General features: G+C 37.5%; 3 protein-coding genes and 1 long non-coding RNA gene across 8 annotated transcripts in view; 1 reads left to right on the top strand and 3 right to left on the bottom strand.

Annotated features, from left to right (window-relative positions):
* LOC5569287 (transcription intermediary factor 1-alpha) overlaps window positions 1-7786 on the bottom strand; it is a 162285-nt gene extending 154499 nt beyond the window's left edge. For 3 of the 5 annotated variants that reach the window (XM_021852200.1, XM_021852203.1, XM_021852204.1), the window contains exon 1: window positions 6626-7785. In XM_021852200.1, coding sequence (XP_021707892.1) covers window positions 6626-6862 — 237 coding nt within the window. In that variant the 5' untranslated portion in view covers window positions 6863-7785. Of the gene's footprint in view, window positions 1-6625 lie in introns of all 5 variants that reach the window. The other 2 variants (XM_021852201.1, XM_021852202.1) reach the window with 1 other exon arrangement.
* A 2594-nt stretch (window positions 7787-10380) lies between these two features.
* LOC110678805 lies at window positions 10381-10984 on the bottom strand. Its single transcript, XR_002501954.1, has 2 exons — window positions 10631-10984; window positions 10381-10569 (listed from the first exon to the last, which is right to left on the bottom strand). It is a non-coding gene; the product is annotated as an uncharacterized LOC110678805 (long non-coding RNA).
* Window positions 10985-11237: 253 nt separating this feature from the next.
* LOC5577679 (mitotic spindle assembly checkpoint protein MAD2B) lies at window positions 11238-12073 on the top strand. The gene is made up of 2 exons (XM_001663412.2): window positions 11238-11371; window positions 11433-12073. The coding sequence occupies exons 1-2, from the start codon at window positions 11356-11358 to the stop codon at window positions 12026-12028; spliced, it is 612 nt and encodes a 203-aa protein (XP_001663462.2). The 5' UTR covers window positions 11238-11355; the 3' UTR covers window positions 12029-12073.
* A 715-nt stretch (window positions 12074-12788) lies between these two features.
* LOC5577678 (calcyclin-binding protein) lies at window positions 12789-13903 on the bottom strand. The gene is made up of 2 exons (XM_001663411.2): window positions 13693-13903; window positions 12789-13629 (listed from the first exon to the last, which is right to left on the bottom strand). The coding sequence occupies exons 1-2, from the start codon at window positions 13714-13716 to the stop codon at window positions 12931-12933; spliced, it is 723 nt and encodes a 240-aa protein (XP_001663461.1). The 5' UTR covers window positions 13717-13903; the 3' UTR covers window positions 12789-12930.
* Window positions 13904-26363: the final 12460 nt, after the last annotated feature.

Raw genomic sequence — 26363 nt, 5'->3', positions numbered from 1 at the left:
ATAACTTTGCTAGCTTTTATCTATGGGACCTAATATTGACGTTGCTGTTGTTTGAAGAGCTCGTCACTCCCGCGCCTAGTCAAACATCGATGCTAGAGAAGTTGTAGGCTTTCCGGTGAATGCAACATGGATACAAATTCAAAAGTTTTGTTTGCTTTTGTAATGCTAATATGAAGCGAATAAGCTCTGTTGGTGCTGTTTTGAAGACTATCAATACTGTTCCTTCAGGGTCTCATTTGTATTTCGTGCACCGATGTACAACGAAACACTTAAACAACTTTGCAAAGCTTTTCTTTCCAAGAACTCAATGATTCCATGAGTCGATGGACTTCAACTTCAAGTCATGGACGGTTAATAGGCAAGATGGTAAAAGATAATTAGAATTTTGATATTCGTCAACATTTTATCTGTATTAATAAAAATGGAGAGGTGTTTGTATGTCACGAAATAACTTGAGAACGGATCAACGGATTGATGTAAGCTTTTCACCGTTGAATTCGACAAGGGATGCAACGTGATCGTGCGAGCAAAAAATCGGGAAAATCTATGGAATAATCTGGAAAACGGGAGACGACTAATGTGTCATTTTGTATGGGTGATTACATGACGTTTTACAACAGCCTACTTGATGGCAAGACGAAGTTTTCCGAAACCACTAGTAACGAATAATACTCACACCAGAAAACTAGTTTAATTGGTTTTTAATGCAATGTATTTTTCCATGCAAGGAAATTTCCTACAATTTCGAAAGCGAAAACCATCATCACAAGCGGTCAATAGATCAAGTTTTCAGCTCGAAAAGCTGCATGGTTATTAAATTTGTGCTGTTGCTTACTTCAGGTAGGGCTTCGACTCATTTTTATCTTCTTCTTGGTATTCACGTCCTCACTAGGACAGAGCCTGCTTCTCAGCTTAGTGTTCTTATGAGCACTTCCACAGTTATTATCTGAGTGCTTTCTTTGCCAAAGTTGCCATTTTTGCATTCGTATATTGTGTGGCAGGTACGATGATACTCTATACCCAGGGATGTCAAGGAAATTTCCATTACGAAAAGATCCTGAACGGACCAGGAATCGAACCCAGGCACCTTCAGCATGGCTTTTCTTTTTGGCCGCGGACGCTAACCACTCGGCTAAGGAAAGCCCCCTCATCTTTATCTTAATGGCAAATCTGTCTGATCAACTCTTAGCTAATTTGGGCTGAGAGCATTTATTGCAAGCATTTCTCGCGTATTTTTTTAAAAGGACCTACGTAACAATGAGAGATTTTCTCATCTCTCGCTCTGTTTCGATTATAACAGTGCAACAATGTAGCTTTTGGGATTTATTTACTGTGGATCCAAAGACAATGTCGTTGGCTAGCGTTTCATACAAAAAACTCAACAGAAGAGGTTAACGTGGCTCCATTATTTATTAAAACAAAGAGAGACTATTACATAGATGCTTCCCTCACTGTCATCGGACGGCTAGACAATGACAGAGATTTTCTTCAAATTCTCTTTCATTTTTTCGTCGCTACGGCTTGTGATCAAATTTTAAATTACAAAACTACAATTTGTTTACCGCTCAGAACACGGAATGTAAGTTACATGTGCATACACAAAATATTAAATGTGAAATTACTATTGTTTGAGACTAACAATTACAGAAGGTAGCGATTATGAGAATTTCGAAACCGGAGATACCTACACGTAAAACAAGATAACAATCAGGAAACACCTGTGATATATTTAGTACCTACTGTACTAGTTACGGTCATAGGATAGCGTTAGCGTAGTTACGGAATACTTCGTAGATTGGATACTAGCAACATTCATGTTTCTTCATATCTTTTATGGCGCATAGGAATGAAAAATATTATTTTTTCCGGTAAACACATGGCGAATTCTATCCAAAATAAGTCGAAAAACATTGAAAATCGTGCTCGATAATCTTCGATTTGGATTAAATTTTGCACATGTTTTTGGTATGGTAGAATAGGTATTTTTTATAGAAAAATTAATTAATTAGACTCAAAAATATTTTTTGAAAATGGCCTATTAGTTATTGCATGCAATTTATTTGAAAAATCCGACTTTTTCTATTCATATGGAACCATTCAGGTCAATTCCGAATTCCCTGGAATCGGTTCCTGGGGCATCAGTTGGGAATCAAAATTTGATCAGCACAAATCATAACATGAGACACATCAAAGTTGAAGATTTCACAGCAGAACTATAATAGCGGAAAAGCACTAATTTTCGACTCTAACCACCCGGCTAAGGAAGACCACCCTTTCGTATTCTATTTCAATTTACAAGAAATCCAATTCATTACACCTTCACATAGCTTTATGCAACACCCTCAGTGTTGTCAGTTTCACCATAAATTCATCGCAACATAGGGCAAGTACTTACGGAATATCATGGAGGCGATACCGGGACCCTAGAAAAGAACATCAATCCGATGATTACAAACTGTATCATGCGACACCTTCAATATTTTTCGCCGGGAGTAGTACATGATGCTTGTTGACTAATTTCTTACAGCATAGGGTCATTTAACAGTACTTACGGGATGTTCTGGAGCCAATTCAGGGACCCTGAAAACGGACATCAATCTGATGATTGCAAAACCTATCATGTGACTCATCAATCACATGTAAAAAAATCAAAATTTTTCGCTAGGAGTATAAAACGATGCATACTAAATAGTTCATTGTAATATAGGCTCATTTATAAGTACTTGGAGAAGGACATCAATTCGATGATTGCAATCCATGTCATGCGACACATGAATCTTCATGTTTTATCGCTGGAATTATAATATGATGCAAATAATAAGTGGTAACATAAGTATAATAATAAGTGGTAACATAAGGTCATTCACATATATTTCCGGGATGATCTGGAACCGATTTAGGGACCTGGAAAAATACATTGATCCGATGATTGGAAACCCTACCATGCGAGACATCAATTCAAGACCAACAATTGAAAAGGTCTCAAGTCCAAAATGTAAACAAATCGGTTTTCTGCTGATTTCAATGTATAAGGGCCTATTCTTACTAAAACATGCAATAGTCATTTAAAAATATGCATAAAAGTTGAAAAAATTACATTTTTCTAAAAGGCCCCATCTTATTTTCCGCTAACCAGGATATTCATCGCAAATGCGGCCTTTTCTCAAAAAGGCCTCATTTCTATATCTGACGGAAACCGAGTTGAGGCCTGTTAAACAAACATCACAATTGCAATGTAGATTGCGAAAAATGTTCCAAATTCACTAAGTAGATGCAGTTTATACTACGGAGCGACTGCTCCTTGTATTATTTTATACAGTAGTTGTCTAAACGGCGAACTTTATCGGGTTCCTGTAGACTGATGTATTTTGTATCATACTACCCAATAATACCTGTGTCAGCCTGTCTGTACTTCACAAATTAACAACAAACACACAATTTGGTTTCAATTGCATGAAAAATAACGTTCAATTGCAATATTATTTCAATTGAACCAATATTTCCATACATTTTCTCGACGACAAACTCGCGTAGCACATACATAATGTTCATGGATGACGAAGGGTTTTATCAATCACATATTTAATCGACAGCACAAATCTTCTCTTGCTGTAGGGATCTCCATGTACTTTACTTCACCACTTAACACTCTTCTACACTTCAAATTTCTTATTTCATCATCAATTTTGAATGATTTTCAAAAGGCCACATCAGAAGATGATGAAAAAAAACAAGCCACAACTAGAAGGCCTCAACACATTTTAGAGTAAACAAAGGCGTCAACTCACAGGCCTCATCAGCGTCGGCCGGCGTCTATGGGCACAAATGAAAAGGGCTGCACAGCTTTTGGTGAAATAAAAGCCTCATTTCCTTGGACTCGTTTTTTTTAGCACGATTTTTTGCTAAAATGATAGTAATGAATATTCATAGCTATAAATCAGTTTATCCATCGACTTTCTGGACGATAAAAAAAAAACATACAATGCTTAAATTCATAATTTAAATTTGATTTATTGATTGACAAAACAAGATTGCATTTTTCTCATTGTTTACTTTTTGGAGATGAGGCCTTTTGGATTGTTAGTCTTGAATTTTCATTTTTTTTCCCTGGAGTATAATAGGATCCAGATCCTATTCTTCGCACTTTTGATTCACGTCGACAGTGGGTTTTTTAAGCTACAGAGCTCATATCTGACCGAGAAAACTCTCCCATATCAACGTGAATCATGGAAGTGCCTAAGTCGTTCTGCACCCTTTGATGCATATTAAGTTCTTGCAAACAAAGAGTCATTAACAAGTATTTCCGGGTTGTTCTAGATCTTAGAGAAAAGCATAAATCCTATGAATCCACGACTAACTTCAATATTTCTTCATTCCTTTTCTCCCCTTTCTAAAAAAGGCGATTATTGTATATTGCTTATATATAGCTTGCCACGCATCAAATGACGAATGCCACCAAAGAATTGCTTGCATAGGCGATTGAATCCGTTCTCCTCTTGATTCTACAATAGCCCTGTTAGTAAGCGCGTGGAGTTGACGATTGAGAGATCGTTTGTTCGATTCCGAACGCGCTTTGTAGTTTTGTTTCATTTTTTTAAAAAAAAGGGCTTCTAATCTGTCGACCACATGATTAAAATTTTTAGTCGGCTCAGGGCTTCCGAACGAAGATTCGACCATAACGAAAGAATTTTATTTGTCCATCATGACGTAAAGCCTATGTGACGGACCACTGCAGCAAATAGTCATCAAACGCTAGTTGAAAAACAAAAAAGATTCCCTTTTTTAGTTTCATTGCCGACATTTTCTATTTGAAGGCGAAGATTGTCTACCGACCCTATTAAAAGTATTGATATTAAAAATGGTCAAACCAACGGATCAAACCCGAAAAATTAAGTTATTTTTTCAATTATGAGTTCGGAATTAGGGAGTCTGTGCCGATTAGGGACCCTTTGCTATTATGGACCCCCTGCAGAAAAACATAAAATTAACACTCAAAGCAATCATATTCCTATGAAAAATTCGAATTGCTTCGAATGAAAAAATCGAAGAACTTCGATTGCATTATTAGTCAACAGTTTCAGGCAGAATATTTGGTCTGAGGTGCATAAATACAGATATTTGAACAATTTTGTAAATGAAACCACACAAGAGGGTACATAATTAGCATTTCCAGGTGATCCATAATAGGCACGTCAGCAGCGAGCTGGATTACATGGGAATCAAATGGAGGGTCTATAAAATGAAACGTCAAATTTGTAAACATTCCCATTATGTACATAGGCGGGGTCCATAATAGGCATAAGGACAACAGTTGTACAAATCAGTATTGCACAGGTTAAATCGAATGAGTTTATGTGTTTAAAGGCACACTATGAAGTAAAGACCTGGAATTTGTTGATATACTGCACAAAACGTATTTCCATCCAAGATATCATTGCAGAAAAGCGGCGAGAATGAATATCAGCTACTAAGGGGTCCATTACTACCACTGAAATCTTAATTAAAATTTTGCGAAGTATTTGACGAAAAATGTTAAACGATTTATTTCGTGTGTGTGGGTGTTTCTTCCTCTCGGTTTGCGCGTTTGGTCGGGCAGTGGTTTGAGAAGGCCCGAGCAATCAAATTGGATTTCGCGTCTCGGCATCCTGTGTGTATGTTAGGCGTATGGGTGGCGAAAATGACGAAACTTGTAGCTGCCCTACCGACGATGGATTTTCAATTGGTGAGCACGTTTCATGCTTCTATTTCAAAAATGTAATATATTTCAATACATATCTCTATCGGGAAACGGTATGAATAATTATTAGCGACAGGAATGCAACGACCGCTGCTTCACCGCAGCTCTCCCACAGCCCACGAGTCCCCGCACCATTGCATCATGGTTTGGTCTATGCTGATAGATCCCTGATTATCCCATCATGTGTATAGTATTTTAAGACAAAATAAAGGTGAACTCTTGTGAAATATAGGTCTACGTTGGTTTTATTTCCTAATAAAAATGTGTTATTCCGGAGGAAAAATCCAGCGCACCCAAACTACAGATCTTCGATGAACGTTTACCGAATACTCGGTAGTTTTGACAGCTGAGGATCAACGCGCAAATTACTGAATGGTCATTAATCTATTTGTTTTATCGAATCGATTAACGATCATTCAGCTGTTGAGATTTTGGTAATGAGATTATTATGTGTGAAATGTGAATTAAAGTAAAAAGATTTAAGTTTGTGTATATTTTTTCCAATTGGGATTAAAAATTGCACATGAGAAATTCATTGGTTATTTTCTCATTGTTATTGATTTGTCAGATAGGCACTTATCTAGAATCCCTCTTGAAGTTTGAACCTTTCTGAGACCAGTATTTTTATATGAGGGGGACCATCAAGGTAGCTATGAAAATAAACTTTTTCTATGGTTCTCTAACTCGATATCGCGATACCGAATATCGAGTAAGGGAGAGTTGACTGTAGTAAAAGTTGGTTTTCTTGGGTAACTCGATGGTCCCTTGGATCGTAGTTGCACTGGTTCAGATTCCTCCCTAACTTGATATTCCCTTGAATATTAAGTTACTGTGCATAGATCGCTAGAATTCCTTAAAAGTCAATAAAACGATAATTCAACACCTTACCTTATTCTCGGCGCTATCGCACGGATTGGCCGTGCCCTTGTCGGCAGCAGCAGCGGCGGCTGCGGCCGCAGTGCCCTCGAACAGCTCCTGCTTGATGTTTTCCGGCAGCAAGGGCAGAAAATCATTCATTGGATCGACCAGATCGTCGGTTTCCATGCTGCTGGTGCCACCGGCAGTGGCCGAGGCCGCCGTAGAAGCAGCCGAAGCTGCTGGAGTTGCAGTCGCTTGCGAAGACATTCTTCTTCTTCGGTTGGCTTACACACTGAATTCAAATCGTAACACTTTTTGATTCACTTTTACCGATACAGAAACGCATCAGCGCAATTTATTTTCAATTTTTCTTATTGACACCTTCAACAACCTTCCGAGGGTCTGTCGTGCCCCTTTTTTGTTTTCCTCTTTAGCAATTCACTGGCCACAGTAGGCGACCCACTTTGGTTTTCCACGAAAATTTTATCCACCACCCAGAAAAACACGCACACTACGATCTAGAGAATGCGGCGCACTCACACCTTTACAAATGGAGCAAAAGGTTCTTCTTGGCTTCGAACACGTACAAAACGCAGCAGGCCAGGCAACAGCAACAACAACAACAAAGACGGCGACGATTGGAAAGATGGCCGCAAAATTCGGTATCCAAAAGCGTTTTTCCTCCTGTCTCACGCCCCTTCACGTATGCAGTTTTCCCGTTTTTCCTTTTGCACAATCAACTTTCTTCGGGCACTCGAGAACGAAAACACAAAATGAAACGTTCCAATCTTGTTTTTCCCAGCAGACAAATCCAAATTTTCGTTAGCAATGAAACAATGAGAAAGTATCATCCACTGAAAGCTTTGCAGCCGTGGGTCTCAAGAAGCAAAAGGGAAACTTTTTATTTTTCCCATGTTGCCATTTTTCTCCATCACCACTTCCAGGGCAACACTCAGATGGCTTCCAGCTTCAAAATCATTATTTTTACACTCCGTAAATTATCCGCACAATTTCCCTTCACTTTTCCAGAGAACGCATCGAGTGTGCGATTATTTATTTTCACCAAAACTCCAAAAATGCCTCAAAAAATCTTCACATCAACACAGACGGCAGAAGTGCGACGCGACGTTATTTTTTTCGGACTTGACCGCAGACACGGCGACGAGCGAATGAATGGGAAGACGGTGTTTTGCGAGCTGAACCCAAGCAAAGCGATGCAAAAGCAGCGAAGGATGACACACACACGAACACAGAATTTTTTCATCGTGCCCATGAAGCAAATTTGGAAATGTCAGAAGATCTGTCAAAAATGTCAACCGAGCGCACCCTCTACGGCCATTAAGGCTGTGAACCGTTTCACCAGTTCGTTTAACTATTAGTTAAAATTTGACATTTCAATAGTTATTTTCCCCTCACATGGTTAAATTGAACATCACAGTCGACCCATTTGAGCTTTGACAGTCGAGTAGTTATTTCAGAACAAAGTTGACAGATGGTTAGTTATTCTCAAATTCACGGGAGCAAAAACTAACTTTCGAACTGTCAAGTTTAACCATGCTCTAGAGCAGGGTTATTTCTAACCGGAGGGGAAATAACTATCGAGCTGTCAAATTTTAACTAAAAGTTAAACGAACTGGTGAAACGGTTCACAGCCTAAGGTTCTGGCCACACGGAGAAACAGATTACCAAAAAAATAGTGTTCTCTAAACTCAAATTTGGGAAAGCTGCATTTAGTTTTGGGTTTATTCACAAATTTCATAACGCCAGACTTGATTCACTTTCGTTCGTTGACAGCTCAGTCAGGATGGTGTGATTCATGCTGGCGAACCGGTTCCGCTTTCCATTGCCGTTCCGCTATCATTGCGTTTGAGCCTCAAGTTGTTTAGGGCTCATTCACTAATTTCATAACGCTGGAGGGGGTGGGTGGGTGTCCTTGCGGTGTTACGGCTTGTACAAAAACAGAAAAATATCAATACAAAAAGCGTCACAAGGGGTGGGTGGGTGTCCATTTTAAGCGTTATGAAATATATGAACAAACTCTTAAATCCTCTACTGAGACTTCGAAAGCTAACGTGATAGTGTGATGTTAAAAGGTGCAAAACGAATGCTTTGTAATAAGGCTATCGCACCCTTCTCCTTCCAGCAACAAGATCAAATGGGATTTTTTGTTTGTTGTTTTCATACGGAAAGGGTTTCCGCATAAAAAGAATCCATAACCGTGCGTGTGCAGGAAAGAGAAAGGTGATTAAACGTCAGATTGCCTTACACGCTCGTTCAAATCTATTCAAAAGAGAGTAACTTTGACTCACTTTTGAAGTTTCAAGTTAGCTGTCAAAAGTGAGTAACTTTATTTTATCAAAGTGAGTAACTTTTTACTCAACCATGAAAGAAAACGACCTTACTCACTTTTGAGTAAACACAAACATATTTGAGTCACTTTGTAAACGCCAAAGACTTGTGAAAATTTCGCGCGCTCGAACTGACAAATCCTCCGTTGGGGTGAAATTTCTTCCGTCGACGTGATGTCGGACTGTGTTCAAAAACAGTCGAGACAAAAGCCGAGCCGGCAGAGCAATGACAGTTAGTTTGCTTGAAACTTCACTTTGGAAGTTCAATCGGCGAATTCCAGATTAATGATAAGTGCAAAGTCAATAATCCTGATAATCAATGAAGCGAGGTCGAAGTAAAAATTACCAAGTCCTGGTTTTGATCGAACAACCGCAAGAAAAACAGTAAGTTTTACCGTCGTACTTTTTATTGGACTAATTATCAATTCTTTACAGTCTACTGGCTCGGTCAAACTACATCCTCCATGACTTTCATCAATCCCCCAGAGATTTATAACATCCGGGGATCCATTCCAGAGCAGCAAAAATGTTCACAAACACAAATATCATTTTTTTTTTACTTGTTTTCTTGTATTATTCATATAGTTACGTAAGAGATAATGAATAAATCCTATGATCTTTGTATATTTCTTTTGATCTTATGAATAACATAATACATTTATCTCCAAAAATATTATTTGGGATCATTCATTTATTTCATAACGCTGAAACTGACCATTTTTGACACCCACCCACCCCCTCGTAACGCCTTTTGTATGAATATTCTACAAATTTAGTATGAGCCGTAACATCACGAGGACACCCACCCACCCCCTTTAGCGTTATGAAATTTGTGAATGAGCCCTTTCCTGAAGTGAGTGACATCTACTAACTTTCGCAAATTTCAGATTGAACGAAGTGAGTAAGTGTTACTCCCATATTAATATTTGACAATGTTACTCTAAAGTGAGTAACGATGGTGTTACTCACTTTTGAGCAGTTCCACTTTGTTCCGAAGTGAGTAAAAATCTACTCACTTTTGAGTAGATCTGAACGAGCGTGTATGAAAATCTCGGTTTATTTACATTTGTTTCTTAGGACGTTTTAAAAAGTTACACGAGAACTGATTTTCTCCGTGCACTGAACAAAATCTCCCGCCTTTAATTGAATGATTTTTGCCTCATCTGAGCCCCATACCTATTTTCAGACACATTCAGGATGATTTTCATCATTGTCAAAATCATCTGTTTACAAATCACACTGGATGAAAATCATCCGGCCTTCGGATGACTTTAATCGTTCCAAAAGATGTTTCATATTGAATGAAAATCATACACAGATGTAAACAATCGGAACTGGGCTACTTTTTTATATTTTCAAGAAATTTAAGTTTAGGAAAACAATGTCCAAAGAATTATGGTTTTGTGTACTTAATCACATGCATTCATTCAATCACAATGATTTTTCAGCTTTTTATTCACTAATATGAAAAGTATTCCCATGCATGCCGCAACTTTATATTTTCAGGAACAGGTGTCTCCCCAAAGCGTGGTCCGAAGTAAATATGTCGTGAATCATTATTAGGCACCAACATCATTAGGTAGATTACGTTGTTGTTCTAGTATTCTTCAAAATACTAAACATATGCTGGAAATAGAAGTAAATATTGATAATTATAAACTTACTTGTGAAATACACGAAGAAATACTGAACACCACGATGCTGCAGCCATTTTTGTTCAATGTTTACAAAAAGGATTTGACATTTACGATCATTATCTTTCTACATGACAACTCAGACGATAATTGAATGATTTTTGTTTTGGAACATAGGATAAGATAAAATCACTCAAAAGTTGTATGTTTTCCATTTGTGTCATCTTAATTCAATTATCTAGTTATTACCATACAGATGTGTACTGAAAGTCATCGTAGAATTGGATGATTGTTGTTTATTACTTCGAAGATCATCATACTATTCTATATTCATTCAAAATAGAGAATATGCATGTTTGCATCCGAGTGAATTACAAATCATTCAATTTGGGACAGGAGCTTTCGTTCAGTGTGTGCTCGAACCAAAATTAGCCCATGCAGCATAATACTGTGCGTAAAACTTCTTGTGCAATTTTTCAATGAGACGATTATCCCCACATTCGTTTCTTTTCGTGTAAAATCTATCATAAAATCTCTCAGGTTAGTAATTTTAAGAACAAAATTAGACTTCACAAAAGTTTTTAGTTTTGTTTCGCAAAAAATATATCCCTTCATCGTTGTAAAATACTCACAGAAAAAATCAATCGACAAAGGTAGATTACGTCCTTTTCAAAACTTCAGTCCCATTCGAAAATGAGTTGAAAACATTCTGGGCTGACTCAAAAAATGTTATTTTAAACATTATTTTCGTGTAACTGAATACCTACCACTTAAAATTATGAATCCTTCATTAGGTAGGTATTGTTATGTTGACTTTAATCGTAATAATTCAAAGTTTCCGCACATTTCCTACAGAAACCGACATTGTGATTGAACTGGTTGAGATCTACATCAACACGATCCTATTTGCGCGCCAACTTTATCCGGCCGGCATATTCCGGGAGCGCCGCGCCTACAACATACCGGTCCACGTCTCGATCTTCAAACCCTTGAACGAATATCTAGCCCGGACGTTAAGGGCCGCCCGGGAGCTGAAGCACCGTCGAAAACTGCACAAAGTGGAGGTAACGATATTCCGTGAGGAATCTACTTTGACCACTCCCTTGGAAAGTTATGTTTTCGAGCTGGAAGATCGCGATTTCTCACTGGAAACGGATGACAATTTAATGGTGCTGGAGGAGCAGATTCGTAAATCGTTACTCAACTTGGACGGGCGTTTGAAAGGGCTCAAGAAGCTTCCTTCCGATGCCACGTTCAAAGTGCTGTTGCACACCACGGAAGCTGCCTACGTGGGATTGGGAAACAACTCGAGTCTTCAAGGTTTTCCGCTGGTGAAAGAAACGAGTCAAGAAGATGTGAAATTGGGAATGCAGAAGGCCAGTACACAACTCTTGCCGGTTTCGCACACTCCGACCGTTGGCGTGCAGCTTTATGTTGAGGATTATCTTTGATGGTTTGTTTTAATGTAAGTTGATAGAATCAACTTTCAATTCCAACTGTGAATGACACATTTCTATATTATCACAGCTATCCTGTTTTCAAATTCTTATCTTATGTTGGTTGTGAATTTTAACCTTCTGCCTGTGCTAAAAACGTTACGTTGGAGGCTGTCCATTTATTACGTAAGACATTTTTCGGGGTTTTTCAACCCCCCTCCCCCCATGGTAAGATTTTTTGTATGAAAATTATAAATAATTTGTATGTCACGTAAGAAATCTCAGACCCTCCCTCCCCCATAAGCCCTTACGTAATAAATGGACCGCCCCTTGGCTCGATTGAGATTTGGAAAAGTTATGGCTATTTGTGTAGACGCTGTTGAAATTACTGAATACATGGTAACATTAAGCACTGCACCAACGATTTTCAACCGACTACATTAATCTGTTAAGGTGAAGATGAATCGCAGCCAAAGTTCAAATTTTCAAGAGCACGGATCTGGAGAACCAAACATCTATTTGAGCTGAAAACCTAATCGTTTGGTCACCACCAGCTAGTGACCAATCGATTGAGATTTCAGCTTAAATGGATGTTTGGTACTCCAGATCCGTGCTCTTGAAAATTTGAACTTTGGCTGCGATTCATCTTCACGTTAACTTCACCAAAACGCTTAGGTTATACAATAGAATTTGTTTGCGTGTAACAAGTCACAGCTTTTCTAGTGCTTTGGGTCATATTGTCCACCAGAACTCGGACGAAAAATCAAAACTTCAATTAATTTATTAATGTTTGCTTTATTCAATGTTTATTGTTAAATATCTAGTTTTGAAGCTTAATACAATATTTTTACTTCAGTTTGTAATTATCAGTGCTATAAATGCAGTTTTATAAATCGTCACCTTGTACTGGAATCCACCTACTCCGAGAAGGGAGCATTCTTCAGCTCGGTCTTCTTATTCTGCGACTCGTGCCAAGCTTTGTTAATCATCCGTTTCGTTTCCGGATCGCCGCTATCGTACAGCTGTTGCATGATTTTCATCAGACCACTCGAAGGATCTTCCGCCGTGTCCTTGGTGTTCTTGGACATCCGTTCGTCTTTCATGTCCTGGAGTCGCTTCGCCGTCAGGGTCATGTGAGCCCACTTGGTGGGCTGCACCTTGGCCAGGTAGATTGCAACCATATCTGATTTGACCTTCCGGTAGCTTTTGGCCGGATCGATTTCGTGCAGCAGATGATTCACCGTGAAAACGTAATCCTTGTTGTTCAAATTGCTGACCAGAAGATTGAACGAGTTGGAAGTGAACTCGACGTTCACACTCTCCTCGGGAACCTGCTGAACTTCATTAACGGTGACGAAAATTTTGATGAACTTATCACTCTGGTCCCAGGCGTATTCTTTCAGTTCGATACGATAGCGTTTCACATCACCCGGAACCGGTGCCGGCGGTTTGGATGATTCACCGGTAGACTGTTCCTTTTCCTTGGCTGCCAGTAATTCCTTCTGGTACAGCAAGTCCGTCTCCAGCTTACGAATATCGATGGATAGCATCTGCTGAACACGGTTCCGTTTGGCACCTTCGGCCAACTGTTTCAGTTCCTCCAGATCCAACGTGAGCTGCGAATGCATGGACGAAAAGATCAATGAAAAATCTGAAAGTTTTGATTGAAAATTACTTACGTTTTCGATTGCCTGCTGGGACATAGTGCTTATTTTGAAAGGCCAATAGCAAGGATAGGCAAGGATCGACGACAATGAGATTTGTTTATTGCTAATTCGACTTTCTGACGAAATTTTAAAATAATTTCTACTTTTGAGACCGATACAGTTTTCTACGTGCGGTGATGGAAACACGATAGAAGCGATAGAAACATCTCGCGAAATCTGACAACTTTGGTGAGTTCCGTGAGTTCTGCTCGTTGCTTGTCATACCTTCTTTCTACACGCTGATTTGATTCAACACAAATAAGTAACATTTCTCGCGTAACAATTCTAAAGGGCCAATGACCAAATTGTAAACAAATCGGGTTTTGATACCATTCGATAGCATCTCCCAACACCCACAAACTATGCAAACATTGTCAACATGATCATAAAACTTACCTTTATAAACTTCATTTTCAAAACGGCCAATAACCGCTTTTTTCCATATCATTCATTGGCCCACTGCTTGAAACGGCCAATGATCGGTTCTCGCTCTATCAAGAGGGCCTACAATCGGAAAATTTCGCAAACTGTCATTCGCCTTAGCATGGTGAGAGGCCAATGGCTCTCTCTTGCTCATTCATTGAAAACCGAAAAGGCCTAGCCTTGGGCCAAGTACGCTAATAAAATTTAATTTTGGCCAATAAAAAAGGCCCATGCCTTGTTGAAAATCGAAAATGGGCCAAGCATTTAAACTCATCATTTTTTCCACATTTTTGTCAGTTTTCAGAAACATATCGATTATTACCCTGTAGTAATGGTAAATCGTCACTCAACTAGCAAGAAATCATATTGATCGATTTGAATACTGAGAAATAGGAATTGAAAATGTGGTGAACAATATTCAAATCGAATTTTCTCAGAGTCAGCGATCTGAGGATTGGCCCTTTTGAATTGTTACGCGAGATTTATATAATTATTTACCTAATAATTCAATAATACAGTGGGGATTCGCTCGTTGGGGTCCGCTACAAGGAATGACTCTCTGGATAAAAACGTACCGTTCAGTGAATGAAATAAACCATTAATGTACAATATAACGTAATAATAATAATTCACTCGTTGCCATGGTCACGTAACCGGCACGGCACCGCTCAAACATCAAATAGTGAACTCGTGCATTGGTCCATTGTAATTGTATGTCGAAGCAATATTATTCTTGTTTGAATATACAATTCAAAAACAATATAATATATTGTAACAGAACACTGTATTGTTTTTTTATTTGGTTATACAGTCGACTCTCCATGACTCGATATTCAAGGGACCATCGACTTATAGAATTATGGAGTTATAGAATATACCGAAACAAAAAATCACAGAATCGAAGGTACAAATGTATGTATTTCCAATGCATATATGATCAATTCTGTAAGAAAGCAATATTATTTTGTTGATTGTACCTATTTTACAAATTGTTTTTTGAACACTTTTTCGAAATGCTCGAAAAATTAAGTTTTTTACTGACAATAGTTTTTTTTTATATTCATGTTTTTTCAACTTTTGTTACAATTTGCAAATATTTCTTCACCTTCAAACAAGGATTTGACCACGTTTGTTCAAATAAGAAAGATTTTAAAATAGATATCGACTTATGGAGGGAAATATACCTCTCATGTGACATCGACTAATGGAGATATCGAGCTATAGAAATATCGACTTATAGAGAGCACGATGTATGGAAATTTGAAGGGACCGACAAATCCATCGAGTTATAGAGTATATCGAGTTATAGAACATCGAGCTGCGGAGAGTCGACTGTACCTTACAATTTTGGTCAAATTTTTATTTTCGCGTAAAAAACAACTGTTGCTTTTTTCTGTGTAGCTTGGCTGAAAGAAGTAAACAAACCAAGTTCAGAAAGCAACAAAATGTTGGGTGAAAAATATTCAAAAGATAAAAATAAGTAGATTTGTAGAAGTCACTTGACATTAGCTGTAACGACAAATTCAACCATGATAAATATCTTTACTTATATATAAGTTAAAATTATTTTGCTACTGTTGGCACGAATATCCGTAAGTTGGGGGACAATCCATACAAAATACAAATTCTATACATTTCACCACTAATTTAAATACAGTTCGATGAATTGTTTTCGTATTGCACAGCAATACACTAATTTCTAATCAAGACAATACATAAACAATATATCGTATTGTATTTTCAAAATGTATGTATGAGAAGATATGTATATTTGTATTGTTACGATATTTAACCACCCATACATTATATTGCAAAAATCTCATATACCATACAGTGAACTGTTCAAAACAATATATTGTACTGTAATTGTATTGTCATTCTACAATATACTGGGCGGTATGAATAAAATGTAGTAAAGTTGAGTTTACTACACTATCGATAGTAAACGCTATACCGTGCACCCCCGCTAATTTGAACGGTACCTCATGCAAACCATCGGGGTTCATTTTTAATTTGAACTTCTAGTCACCCTAGAACCGTGTTTCTGATTACCTCTTTCACTGTTTTGTTTTGATTCTGTGTTCCGTTCCACAGCGTTCCATTTCACTTTACTCCGTTCCATGAGCTAAATTACGTTTGAACCATTTTTAATCTGAACGATGTGCAAATTGAGTCCTAAAATGTTTAATGAAATCTTGTTTTTTTTTTTAATGACACGAAAGAGTATGTTACTGCAACTATTTTAGCAATTTTTCCCGTTCAAATAACGGCAACATCATATTTAAAGTTGAATTTAAAAATTGGGTCCATAAATGAACCTTGACATTTTTGATCATGTTTGACGTTCGCTTAATCGACAAAAACACCACAGGGCATTTAGTTTTAACACTGGGGTTGTTCCTATCTGACATTTTGGAAGGGACACGGAAAGCAAAATTCACCCAAAATTTGAGTTTAAGCTAAAGAGTTTGACAAAATCTAAAAAAAAAATGTTTTTTGAACTTAAACAAAAGAAAAACATTTAAAAATTAAGTAAACATGTGTTTTTAGCCTAAACTTAAGCGTTTGGCATTAAAATTGGGACAGGCCTTTGGGACCCCATTATTGTTTAAAACCAAAAAAACATCATCCTGGTACGACCACCGCCGGACTCTAAAAAGACATAAGATAATCAATACATTTTGGCCCATTTATAATGTGACGCGAGAATGGACCGATGCACGGGTTCTTCTTCTTCTTCTCCTCTAATGGCGAGACTTTTGTGAGTCTATACTGCCAAGTGTTGTCAAATCGTGAAGCATATGATTAGGGCATCTCCATCGTCCCTTAAATTTACTTATGCGATCGAAATCTCTATCGATCTTTTTTCTTCGGTTAATTAATAGATTATACCGATCCAATTTAGTCGGTAAACTACTGTAGTTGTACTGTCAAAGAGAAAAATCGCTCTGTTTGGTGTTAGTTATTATATTGTTATGTTATTTGTTTGAACTAATTTTGAAATTTCTCGATAGTTATTAGCGCCGGCTTGGTTAAGTAATGTTTCTATGTTATCGTGTTCAGTTAGTGTTTTGTATTGCATTCTTGATTGTGAATATTTTGTGCAGTGTAGTAAGACATGGCTGGAGTCCTCTTTAACCCCACAGATATTGCATTTGTCGTCTTGTGTTAATTTCCATAAATACAGTTTTTCTTTTGATAATGTATGGAATGTTCTTAATCTCCCTATTGTAACTATTTGTATTGTGTCCAGTTCAAGTTTATCAAACCACGGTTTGAAGGTTGGTTTTGGCATAAGATTGTAATGTTTAACTCCTTTTTCTGTCGAAGTTGTGATGTATTCTTGTGTCCATTCTTCTAGTGTTTCTATTTTCGCTAAATTAATTGTGTCCTTGAGTGGTATTCTTGTGTGAATCATCTGTTCGTTAGTACATCCTTCTTTAGAGAGGGTGTCTGCTATTTCATTTCCTATTATACCTTTATGAGCCGGTACCCATTGAAAGTTTATAGTTTTCCTAGTTTTGTTTATTTTATTTCTAATATCCGTTATAATGAAGTTATCATCAGTGTTTTTATTTTTTATACTTATCAGTGCAGATTTTGAATCTGAGCAAATCACAAAATTGTTTGTATCTTTGGTATTAATTATGTCTATAGCTGTACTTATAGCCATTAGTTCTACGTTCATAATTGACATCGCGTTATTGACTTTACATTTGATTTTTTCATTTTTTTGTTCGTACCATATACCTATTCCGCAAGCATTCGCTGTTTTAGAACCGTCTGTATATATTTTGTGAAATTGATCGTATTTTTGATTTAGATAGTTTATTGTTATCATTTTTATGGCAGTGTTGTTCATATCTTGGCTTTTTACCCCAGGAATTTCGGTCTTTATTAATTCATTTAGTTCAATAGTATTTGTACTTTCAGTTTTGTTGTTGGTTATTATTATTAAATAGTTGTTTTCGAAAATTATGCACTCCAAGAATGTATAGCATTTAGGTAAATCATTTAGTTCCAAGAATTTTGAAATTATTTGTACAATTGGTTTATCATGGAAAAAGGTATTGATTGCTTCTTTTTTGGCTAGCCATCTAGCTCTATATTTGATTGGTAATTCTCCTGCTTCAGCGTATAGTACATTTATGGGTGTTGATTTCAACAATCTAAGGCACGTCCTTAATGAAGTATTAAACGAAGAGTTTAGTTTAGCTAAGTTGGTTTTCGCTGTTCCACCATATAATGTTAATCCGTAGTCAATTTGTGATCTTATAATTGCTTTGTTGATTTTTAGTGCTGTTTTAGGGTGAGCACCTTTGTTTTTCTTACATATCATTTTAATTACATTCAATCTTTTTTTAACTTTATCATTTACATAATTTATGTGTGCTTTGTGTGAAAGTTTGTAATCCAGAATGTATCCTAGATATTTATGTATTTCTTTTTGTACTATTTGTACGTTGTTTATTCTAATATTTATTTTGTCATTTAGTTTTGAGTTGAATAAAATGACAGCGGATTTCTCCGCGTTGATATCTATTTTGATTGATGCCAGTTTACTCTTGATTTGTTCTAAAATTATGTTTGATGTTGTTTCTACTTCTTCTATTGATTCTCCAATTATTGTAATAGAAAAATCGTCTGCAAATTGTATGAAAATTACTTTGTCTGTATTTATATCATGTAGTTCTCTTGTATAAACATTAAACAACAGTGGTGAGAGGGGGCAACCTTGTGGTAACCCTTTGTTGGTATTTTGAATTATGTCTCCTTGTGTTGTTTGTATTATTATTTTCCTGTTTTTAAGGTACAGATCTAACCAAGTTGTGATATTCCTAGGAATTCGTAGGTTATCTAATTTATTTAATAAAATGTTTATGTCTACTGAGTCAAATGCCTTTGTGAGGTCTAAGAAAATAGTTGCTACAATTTGTTTCTGTCTCTTTGCTTCTGTTATAATTGAGTTTATATGGTTGATACAATTAATTGCCGAGTATCCTTTTCTAAATCCGTATGATAAGCTGGGTATTAGATTTTCAATCTCTAAATATTTGTTTAATCGTTTTTTAATTTCACAGTTTATTAGTTTCAAGTTTATGTTTATCAAAGCGATTGGTCTATACGATGATTCTTTAAGTTTATCTTTACCTTGTTTTAATATTGGAATTATTTTGATTAATAACCATTCTTCTGTTATTTTTTCATTCATCCAAACTTGACTGGTTAATTCTAATATTTTAGTTAAAAGCTTTAAATTGATGTTTTTCAAGAAATAATACGATAATCTATTTGCTCCTGCGGCCGAAGTGTCTTTTCTTTCTCGGATTGTTTTGATCATATTTTCTATTTTTAATGGTTCAACGTAAATTTCTTCTTCTACGTCGTAGTTAGTGTTTGAATGAGAATGGTTTATCATTGCCTCTTCCTTGAAGTTGAGTTCAATGAACTTTGTTGCAAGTTCCTTATTGTTAATTATCTCAGAGTTTTCTTTATGTTTGAAATTGCCACTTACACACCTGACAATTTTCCACATTTGGTTTACATTGGTCTGTTCATTTATTTCATTTAACATTTTATCTCTGTATTCAAATACTTCTTTCTTCAAAGCCTTTTTGAAGTTTAATTCTGCTTTTTTGAATTCGTGTTTGTTAGCTAGGGTTAAATTGTTCCTGAATTCAATGTGTTTCTTGTTTTTTATTTCGTAGAGCTTTTTAATGTTTTCGTTCCAGTAAGGTTTTATTTTTTTCTTACTATTTGGATATATATCATATGTTGCTTTTTTCATTGCGTTGTTTATTTCTTTGTTAAGGTCTTCAACATTTGTGAGAGTGTTAGGGTCAATTTGGTTAAGGTTTTCTATTGCTTTATTTTTGCTAATAATTGTCTTTTGTGCATGGTTGTTGAATTTGTTATATTGTATAATGTGACATTCTATAAGTTTATGGTCTGTTCCTAAATCTTGTGAACTGGTCTCCCAACTTGTTATTGGTCCTAGGTCTGGTGTTGTGATTGTTAAATCTATTGCTGAAGAATTGTTATTTAGGTCTTCCCACCTGGTTGCGACTCCAGTGTTCAAGAATATGACGTCATGATTTCCTAGTAATTCACTTATTAGCTCTCCTCTTCTGTCAGTTTTGTTTGAAATTTTATCCCATGTTGAGTGATGAGCATTCAAATCTCCTCCTAAAAATACTGGAACGGTGCTGTTTTCGATGTAGTTAAAAAGTTTTTCGAGTGGTTCTTTGATTTCTGTTATTGGTGTGTCTGGGGGTAGATATAGCGAGATGAATATTATTGGTTGCTTAAGGTTTTTAATTTTTACTATTGTCATTTCAAGTTTTATGTCTGGGATTGTTATTTCTTCGTATATCAACGTAGAGTGTACTAAAATTCCGGTGCCACCGTAGCCGTCTGGCCTACAGTTTTTAATGAATTGATAGTTGAGAAATTTGTATTTCTCATCTGGCTTAAGCCAAGTCTCTTGAAGTAAGAATATATGTATGTCATTAGTATTAAGGTAGGTTTTTATTGTTTCTCTTTTATGAAGAGGTCTTATACTATGTATATTTAGTTGAGATATATTTAGATCGTTTAAAAAGCAATTATCCATGATTAAGTTTTAGGTGTTACTGGTTTTACGTGATTTCGTCAAATGTATTAGGTTCTGTATCATTGAAGCTATTTCAATAGCATAGCATAGCATAGCATAGACTGACTGTACATGTCAATGGTTGCTACTCCGTGATTGATCGGAACTGGTAAGAATTGCACTACGATCCAAATGAATAAGGGATGGGAGTTTCCGCTTACTCTCGAAGTGCAATTTTAGCAGATCTAATATTATTGATCAATAACGGCGCCGGCCAAGTCCTTACAGTCAGTTGGGATGGGGAAGGAATGTTAGGGTGTAATGATTGTTGCTTCTAGAGACCGAGAATACCTCTGCATCTCCACAATCACCACGGGAAGGGTGTTTATTAGTGAGGGAGGAAAAGATCTGGGAGTCACCTCTGGTCGGTGATGCGATCCATGGACAAGGGGGAAATATACGACTTGTATTTAAAGCTTGTTTTGTATTTTTGTCTCGAGAAGTTTTTGGAAAAATACGTCAACATCTATAATGTCGAACAATTCAAAAGACGTTTTTATTAATGACGAAAACTGAAAATTACATGTATATATTTTAACTTATATGAAACAGGAATAATGCCACCACTTGTAGTGACGAACCATACATAGTTCGTTTGAAAATTACATATGAGTATTACTGTGCATTTTGTCTCGATATGGTAGAAGTTTTAGAAAATACGTCAACATTCACAATGTCGAACAATCAAAAGATTTTTTTAATAAATAATTTTTAATAATGTCAAAAAGAGAAAAATATATGTATATTCAAATTGTATAAGAAAAAAGCATAATGCCGACACATATAGTGACGAACCATACAAAATTTGTTTTAATATTACATAAAAGTTACGCTTTCAAGAAAATATGTGTTATCATAAGCATGAAACAAACTCACCAGTTGGTAATCCATTCTCGACTGAACACAAAACTGACACTGACAGCAAAACTTCTTGGCGTCCCGAAAATAAACCGTCTTGCTTGGGCCTTCCCAAATACGTACCCAGCAAGACGCTACAAAACAGGTGAAAAAAAAAAATCTCCGGCGACGAAAACACGCGCGAATCCGTCAGCAAAATCAATCGGACGACGCAAAACCGAACTGTCCTGCTTGGGCTTCACGAAGCACTACCCAGCAAGACGCTCCAAAACAGGGGAAAAAAAAATCTCCGGCAACAAAAACGCGCGAATCCGTCACCAAAATCAATCGGACGACGCAAAACCGAACTGTCCTGCTTGGGCTTCACGAAGCACTACCCAGCAAGACGCTCCAAAACAGGGGAAAAAAAATCTCCGGCAACAAAAACGCGCGAATCCGTCACCAAAATCAATCGGACGACGCAAAACCGAACTGTCCTGCTTGGGCTTCACGAAGCACTACCCAGCAAGACGCTCCAAAATAGGGGGAAAAAAATTCTCCGGCAACGAAAACGCGCGAATCCGTCAGCAACATCAATCGGACGACGCAAAACCGAACTGTCCTGCTTGGGCTTCACGAAGCACTACCCAGCAAGACGCTCCAAAACAGGGGAAAAAAAAATCTCCGGCAACAAAAGCGCGAATCCGTCACCAAAATCAATCGGACGACGCAAAACCGAACTGTCCTGCTTGGGCTTCACGAAGCACTCTGTATCATTGAAGCTATTTCAATAAGGAGTAAGTCTGAATCCAGTTTGTTGTCATTAGTTTTGTTTGTAATTTTCTCGATGATGTTTTGGAGTTGTTTTGTTAGGTTTTCTTGTTCTGTTTGAAGTTTTTCTGGTTCCGTTACTTTATGTGGATTGTTCTCAATTACGTGTACTTGTTCGGGATAAGTGTCAACAGTCGGAAAGGTGTTTTTGTGTGTTTCTGTTTTGGTTTTGGGTTTACTTTCTGTGTCATTGTTTGTGATATTGCGAATGACTCCTCTGTAGTCAAGTTTTTTAGATGTTGTCTGGTTGACTTGTCTAAACTTTGTGTTTGTCATACTGGGTTGTTCCAACTGTGGGAATTCAACGGTAGACTCTAACAAAGCGAATCTGTTGGAGGTTTGTAGGGTGTGTTTGGGGTAAAGCTGTTGGGCTTCTTGGAAGGTCATTTTATTTATGGTCATTGCTACATTTATGTGTTCCATCCTAACCCTTTCGGGACATTCTTTGTTGGTAGGAAGGTGATTTCCACCACAATTCCTACAGATTCGCTTTTGAGTCTTGTCGCATTCTGTGTGTTTGTCAGTTTCTTGTTGACCGCACTTAATGCAGGTTTTTTTCCCCTTACAAGCCGTGTCTTTGTGCCCTAGTCGCCAGCATTTTGTGCATATTCTTACCGGGTAAATGTAAATTTCGGGTTTTTCAAAGACACCGTAGATCGAAACAGTTCGCGGCAGTTCTGGTCCTTCAGAGGTAACTTTGATGGATCGAGTGTTAATTAATTCTGATTTTTGGTCTTTCGGGTCTTTTCGTCTTTTGATTCTTTCGATTTTTGTGATTTTTTTGTCAGAGATTGTGTTTTGATAGATTTCTTTTTCTGTGAGTGAGATCGGTACATTTTTGATTATGCCTGTTGTTTCCAGTAGCATTCTTGGAATGAATGCTCTATAATTGTTGTTTTTGAGTAGTTGTGTCGCGTTTAGTAGCTTTTCAGCGTCTTTTGGTTTTTTGTAAATTAGTTTGTATCTCTTGTGTTCAGAGAAAATACGGAGTGGTTTCGAAGAACAAGGAACAAGTTTTTATTGAAAAACGTCTTGATTGGTTGGTGGTTAGTACATGAGTGAATTACAAATTAGCTTCTAGGTCCCCAGTAACAAACTGGTTGCTACGCAAGACTTCTAATCAGTCATCGATTACTTAGTTTCTCAACACCCCCTCTTAATCGGACAGTCTTGCGTTTATCTGCCACATATCGGTCGATCACACTTGAAGATTTCAAAAGTTTGCCTTCGAAGTCATGATTCTCATCTACTGCGCTCATGCTTGTAAGATTTAACCGATGGCCGGATCCAATGTTGATTATCTTATTGGAATTGACATACCTCTGCTTCTTGCGGCTCCTGTTTCTCGCTTCTAAGTTTTGATAAGGACGTGGTATCGAAGATATCTTTTCCAGGAAATATTCTGCCTCAGCTTCATCGCAGGATTCGATCGCAGAATTATCCATCGTTTCTTCCTCCTCTGGTTCGAATGCATCGTCAGCGCTCAAACGTTTCTTCTCACAATATGCAATGCTGGTGATCAGTTCCAATTCGTAGAAGCTTCCTATCAACGGACAAACAGCGACGATTGTATCTTGGTGTTGTATTTCAGCCGCCGATTTCTTGAAAATTACATTGACATCTGACGCAGTCATTTTCTTCACCGACAGTAGATTTTCCCTTAGCTCCGGCACGTAGAACACATCGTTTATTACCATCTTAACACCATTCCGATTCACTCCAACAATCGCTCCTTTGTGCCAGGCAACAATCGACTGATTATTCTTAGCAACGCAAATCTTCACAGGTCGCTGTAGTTTCTCCAACGTCGTGAAACAATCCTTTGAATTAGCAAGGTGATCTGTAGCTCCTGAATCCAGCTTGAAACTAATTTTCTGTCTGCTGCTTTCATTCGCTTTAGATTCTGCCATAAACACAATCGCTTCTCCATCGCAAATCATGTAAGAATCGTCCAACGATTTCCTCAGCTTGCAGTCCTTGGCCATATGTCCTGGTTTCAAGCATTTGTTACATTTTCCATTAAATTTCCAGATCTTCTGCTTGGATCCAACGAATGCTGCAGGCGTTTCTTCGCCATCTGTCATCCGATCATTCTTCTTCAGCTCTTCTGCTAGTAAACGTTCTCGCACTACATCCAGCGTCAGCTTGTCCTCCTCAAGATTCTCTAATGCGGTCACCAGGGGATCAAAGGACTCCGGAAGTGTGACGAACAGTTGCGAAACTAGATCACCCTCTTCCAATTTAGCGCCAGCCGATCTTAACTGCCGAATTAGTTCGTCGAAAGTCTTCAGGTGGTCCTTCACCGACGATCCTTCAGTCATTTTCAGCTTCGCCAGTTGCTTCCGGATTAGCGTTTGCGATGAAACAGATTTCTTCGCATACACGTTACCCAAAGTAGTCCAGATTTCCTTCGCAGTTTCTTTGTCACGAATCAGGTCGATTAGGTCATCATGAACGAAAGCGATAATCCAATTCGATGCCTTGCTATCCTTTTCGATGAACTTGACTGCTTCTGGAGCGGCTTCAGGAACATCTTGACTCAGGACTTCCAGTAAACCAACCGACTTCAGGAACTTTTCAACGCGAAACTTCCAGTTTTCGTAGCCAGTTCCAGAAAATTGTGGGATACCATAGACTGATTCTCGCCGTGCAGGGTCCATAACCTCTTGTGTTCAGAGAAAATACGGAGTGGTTTCGAAGAACAAGGAACAAGTTTTTATTGAAAAACGTCTTGATTGGTTGGTGGTTAGTACATGAGTGAATTACAAATTAGCTTCTAGGTCCCCAGTAACAAACTGGTTGCTACGCAAGACTTCTAATCAGTCATCGATTACTTAGTTTCTCAACAGTATCGGTATTGCCCTGCTCTTTTGAGTTCTGTGAATTGGGTCCTAAAATTTTTAATGAAATCTTGTTTTTATTCAATAACACGAAAGAGCATCTTACTGCAACTACTTTAGCAATATTTCCCGCTCAAATAACGGCTATATCATGTTTAAAATTTAATTTAAAAATTGGGTCCATAAATGAACCTTGACACTTAAGATCATGTTTGACGTTCGCTTAGTCGACAAAAACACCACAGGGGTTTTAGTTTTACCACTGGGGTTGTTCCTATCTGACATTTCGGAAGGGACACGGAAAACAAAATACACCCAAAATTTGAGTTTAAGCCAAGGAGTGCGACAAAATCTAAAAAAATGTTTTTTTGGACTCAAACCAACGAAAAACATTAGAAAATTGAGTATACATGTGTTATTGGCCTAAACTTAAGCGTTTGGCACTAAAATTGGGACAGGGCTTTAGGACCCTATTGGTCTAGTCCTGTGTCGTGGAGAAATTTCCCCACTTCCATTGGTTCGAGTAATTTTTCTCCTTCCTTGATAGAAATAGGTTCGATGAATAGTACATCATGTTGGTTGTTTTGAATCCAGATTGTTCGATCGTTGTTAGTGTGTTGGTTGTTTGATTTCGTTTGTGGTGTTTGAGGTTAGGTTATCTGTTGAATTTTTTATTTGTTTTTGTGTTTGTGATCTGGTGCTGAGTTGTGTGTGTGGTTGTGATTTTTTTAACTGCTTTGTTTGTTTGTCTAGGTGTGTGTCGTTGTCTCGTCGTTTCCGTTGGTGGTTTTCTTGTTGTGGTGGTGTCTGTTCTTATTCGGAAAATCCGGCGAATAGGTCTTCATCGTCTGTGTTGGGTAAATTGGTCTCCATCCATTCCTTACCTTTGTCTGGTGGTAGTTTTGGGTCGTCTGTTTGTGTGGTGTCCATGTTAGGATTCAGCCAACATACAGTTGGCGTTCCTCCCTTTCACTTTTTTTTTCTTAACCTAGCTTACACTAATCACTACCGATTTTTTTCTCTTTTTTATTTCTATTCACAACTTATAAACTAACACTTAT

Source organism: Aedes aegypti, chromosome 3, assembly GCF_002204515.2.
Source record: "Aedes aegypti strain LVP_AGWG chromosome 3, AaegL5.0 Primary Assembly, whole genome shotgun sequence".
NCBI lineage: Eukaryota > Metazoa > Arthropoda > Insecta > Diptera > Culicidae > Aedes > Aedes aegypti.
The sequence above is the reverse complement of the archived record's forward strand: the minus strand, read 5'-3'. Positions and strand labels throughout refer to the sequence as shown.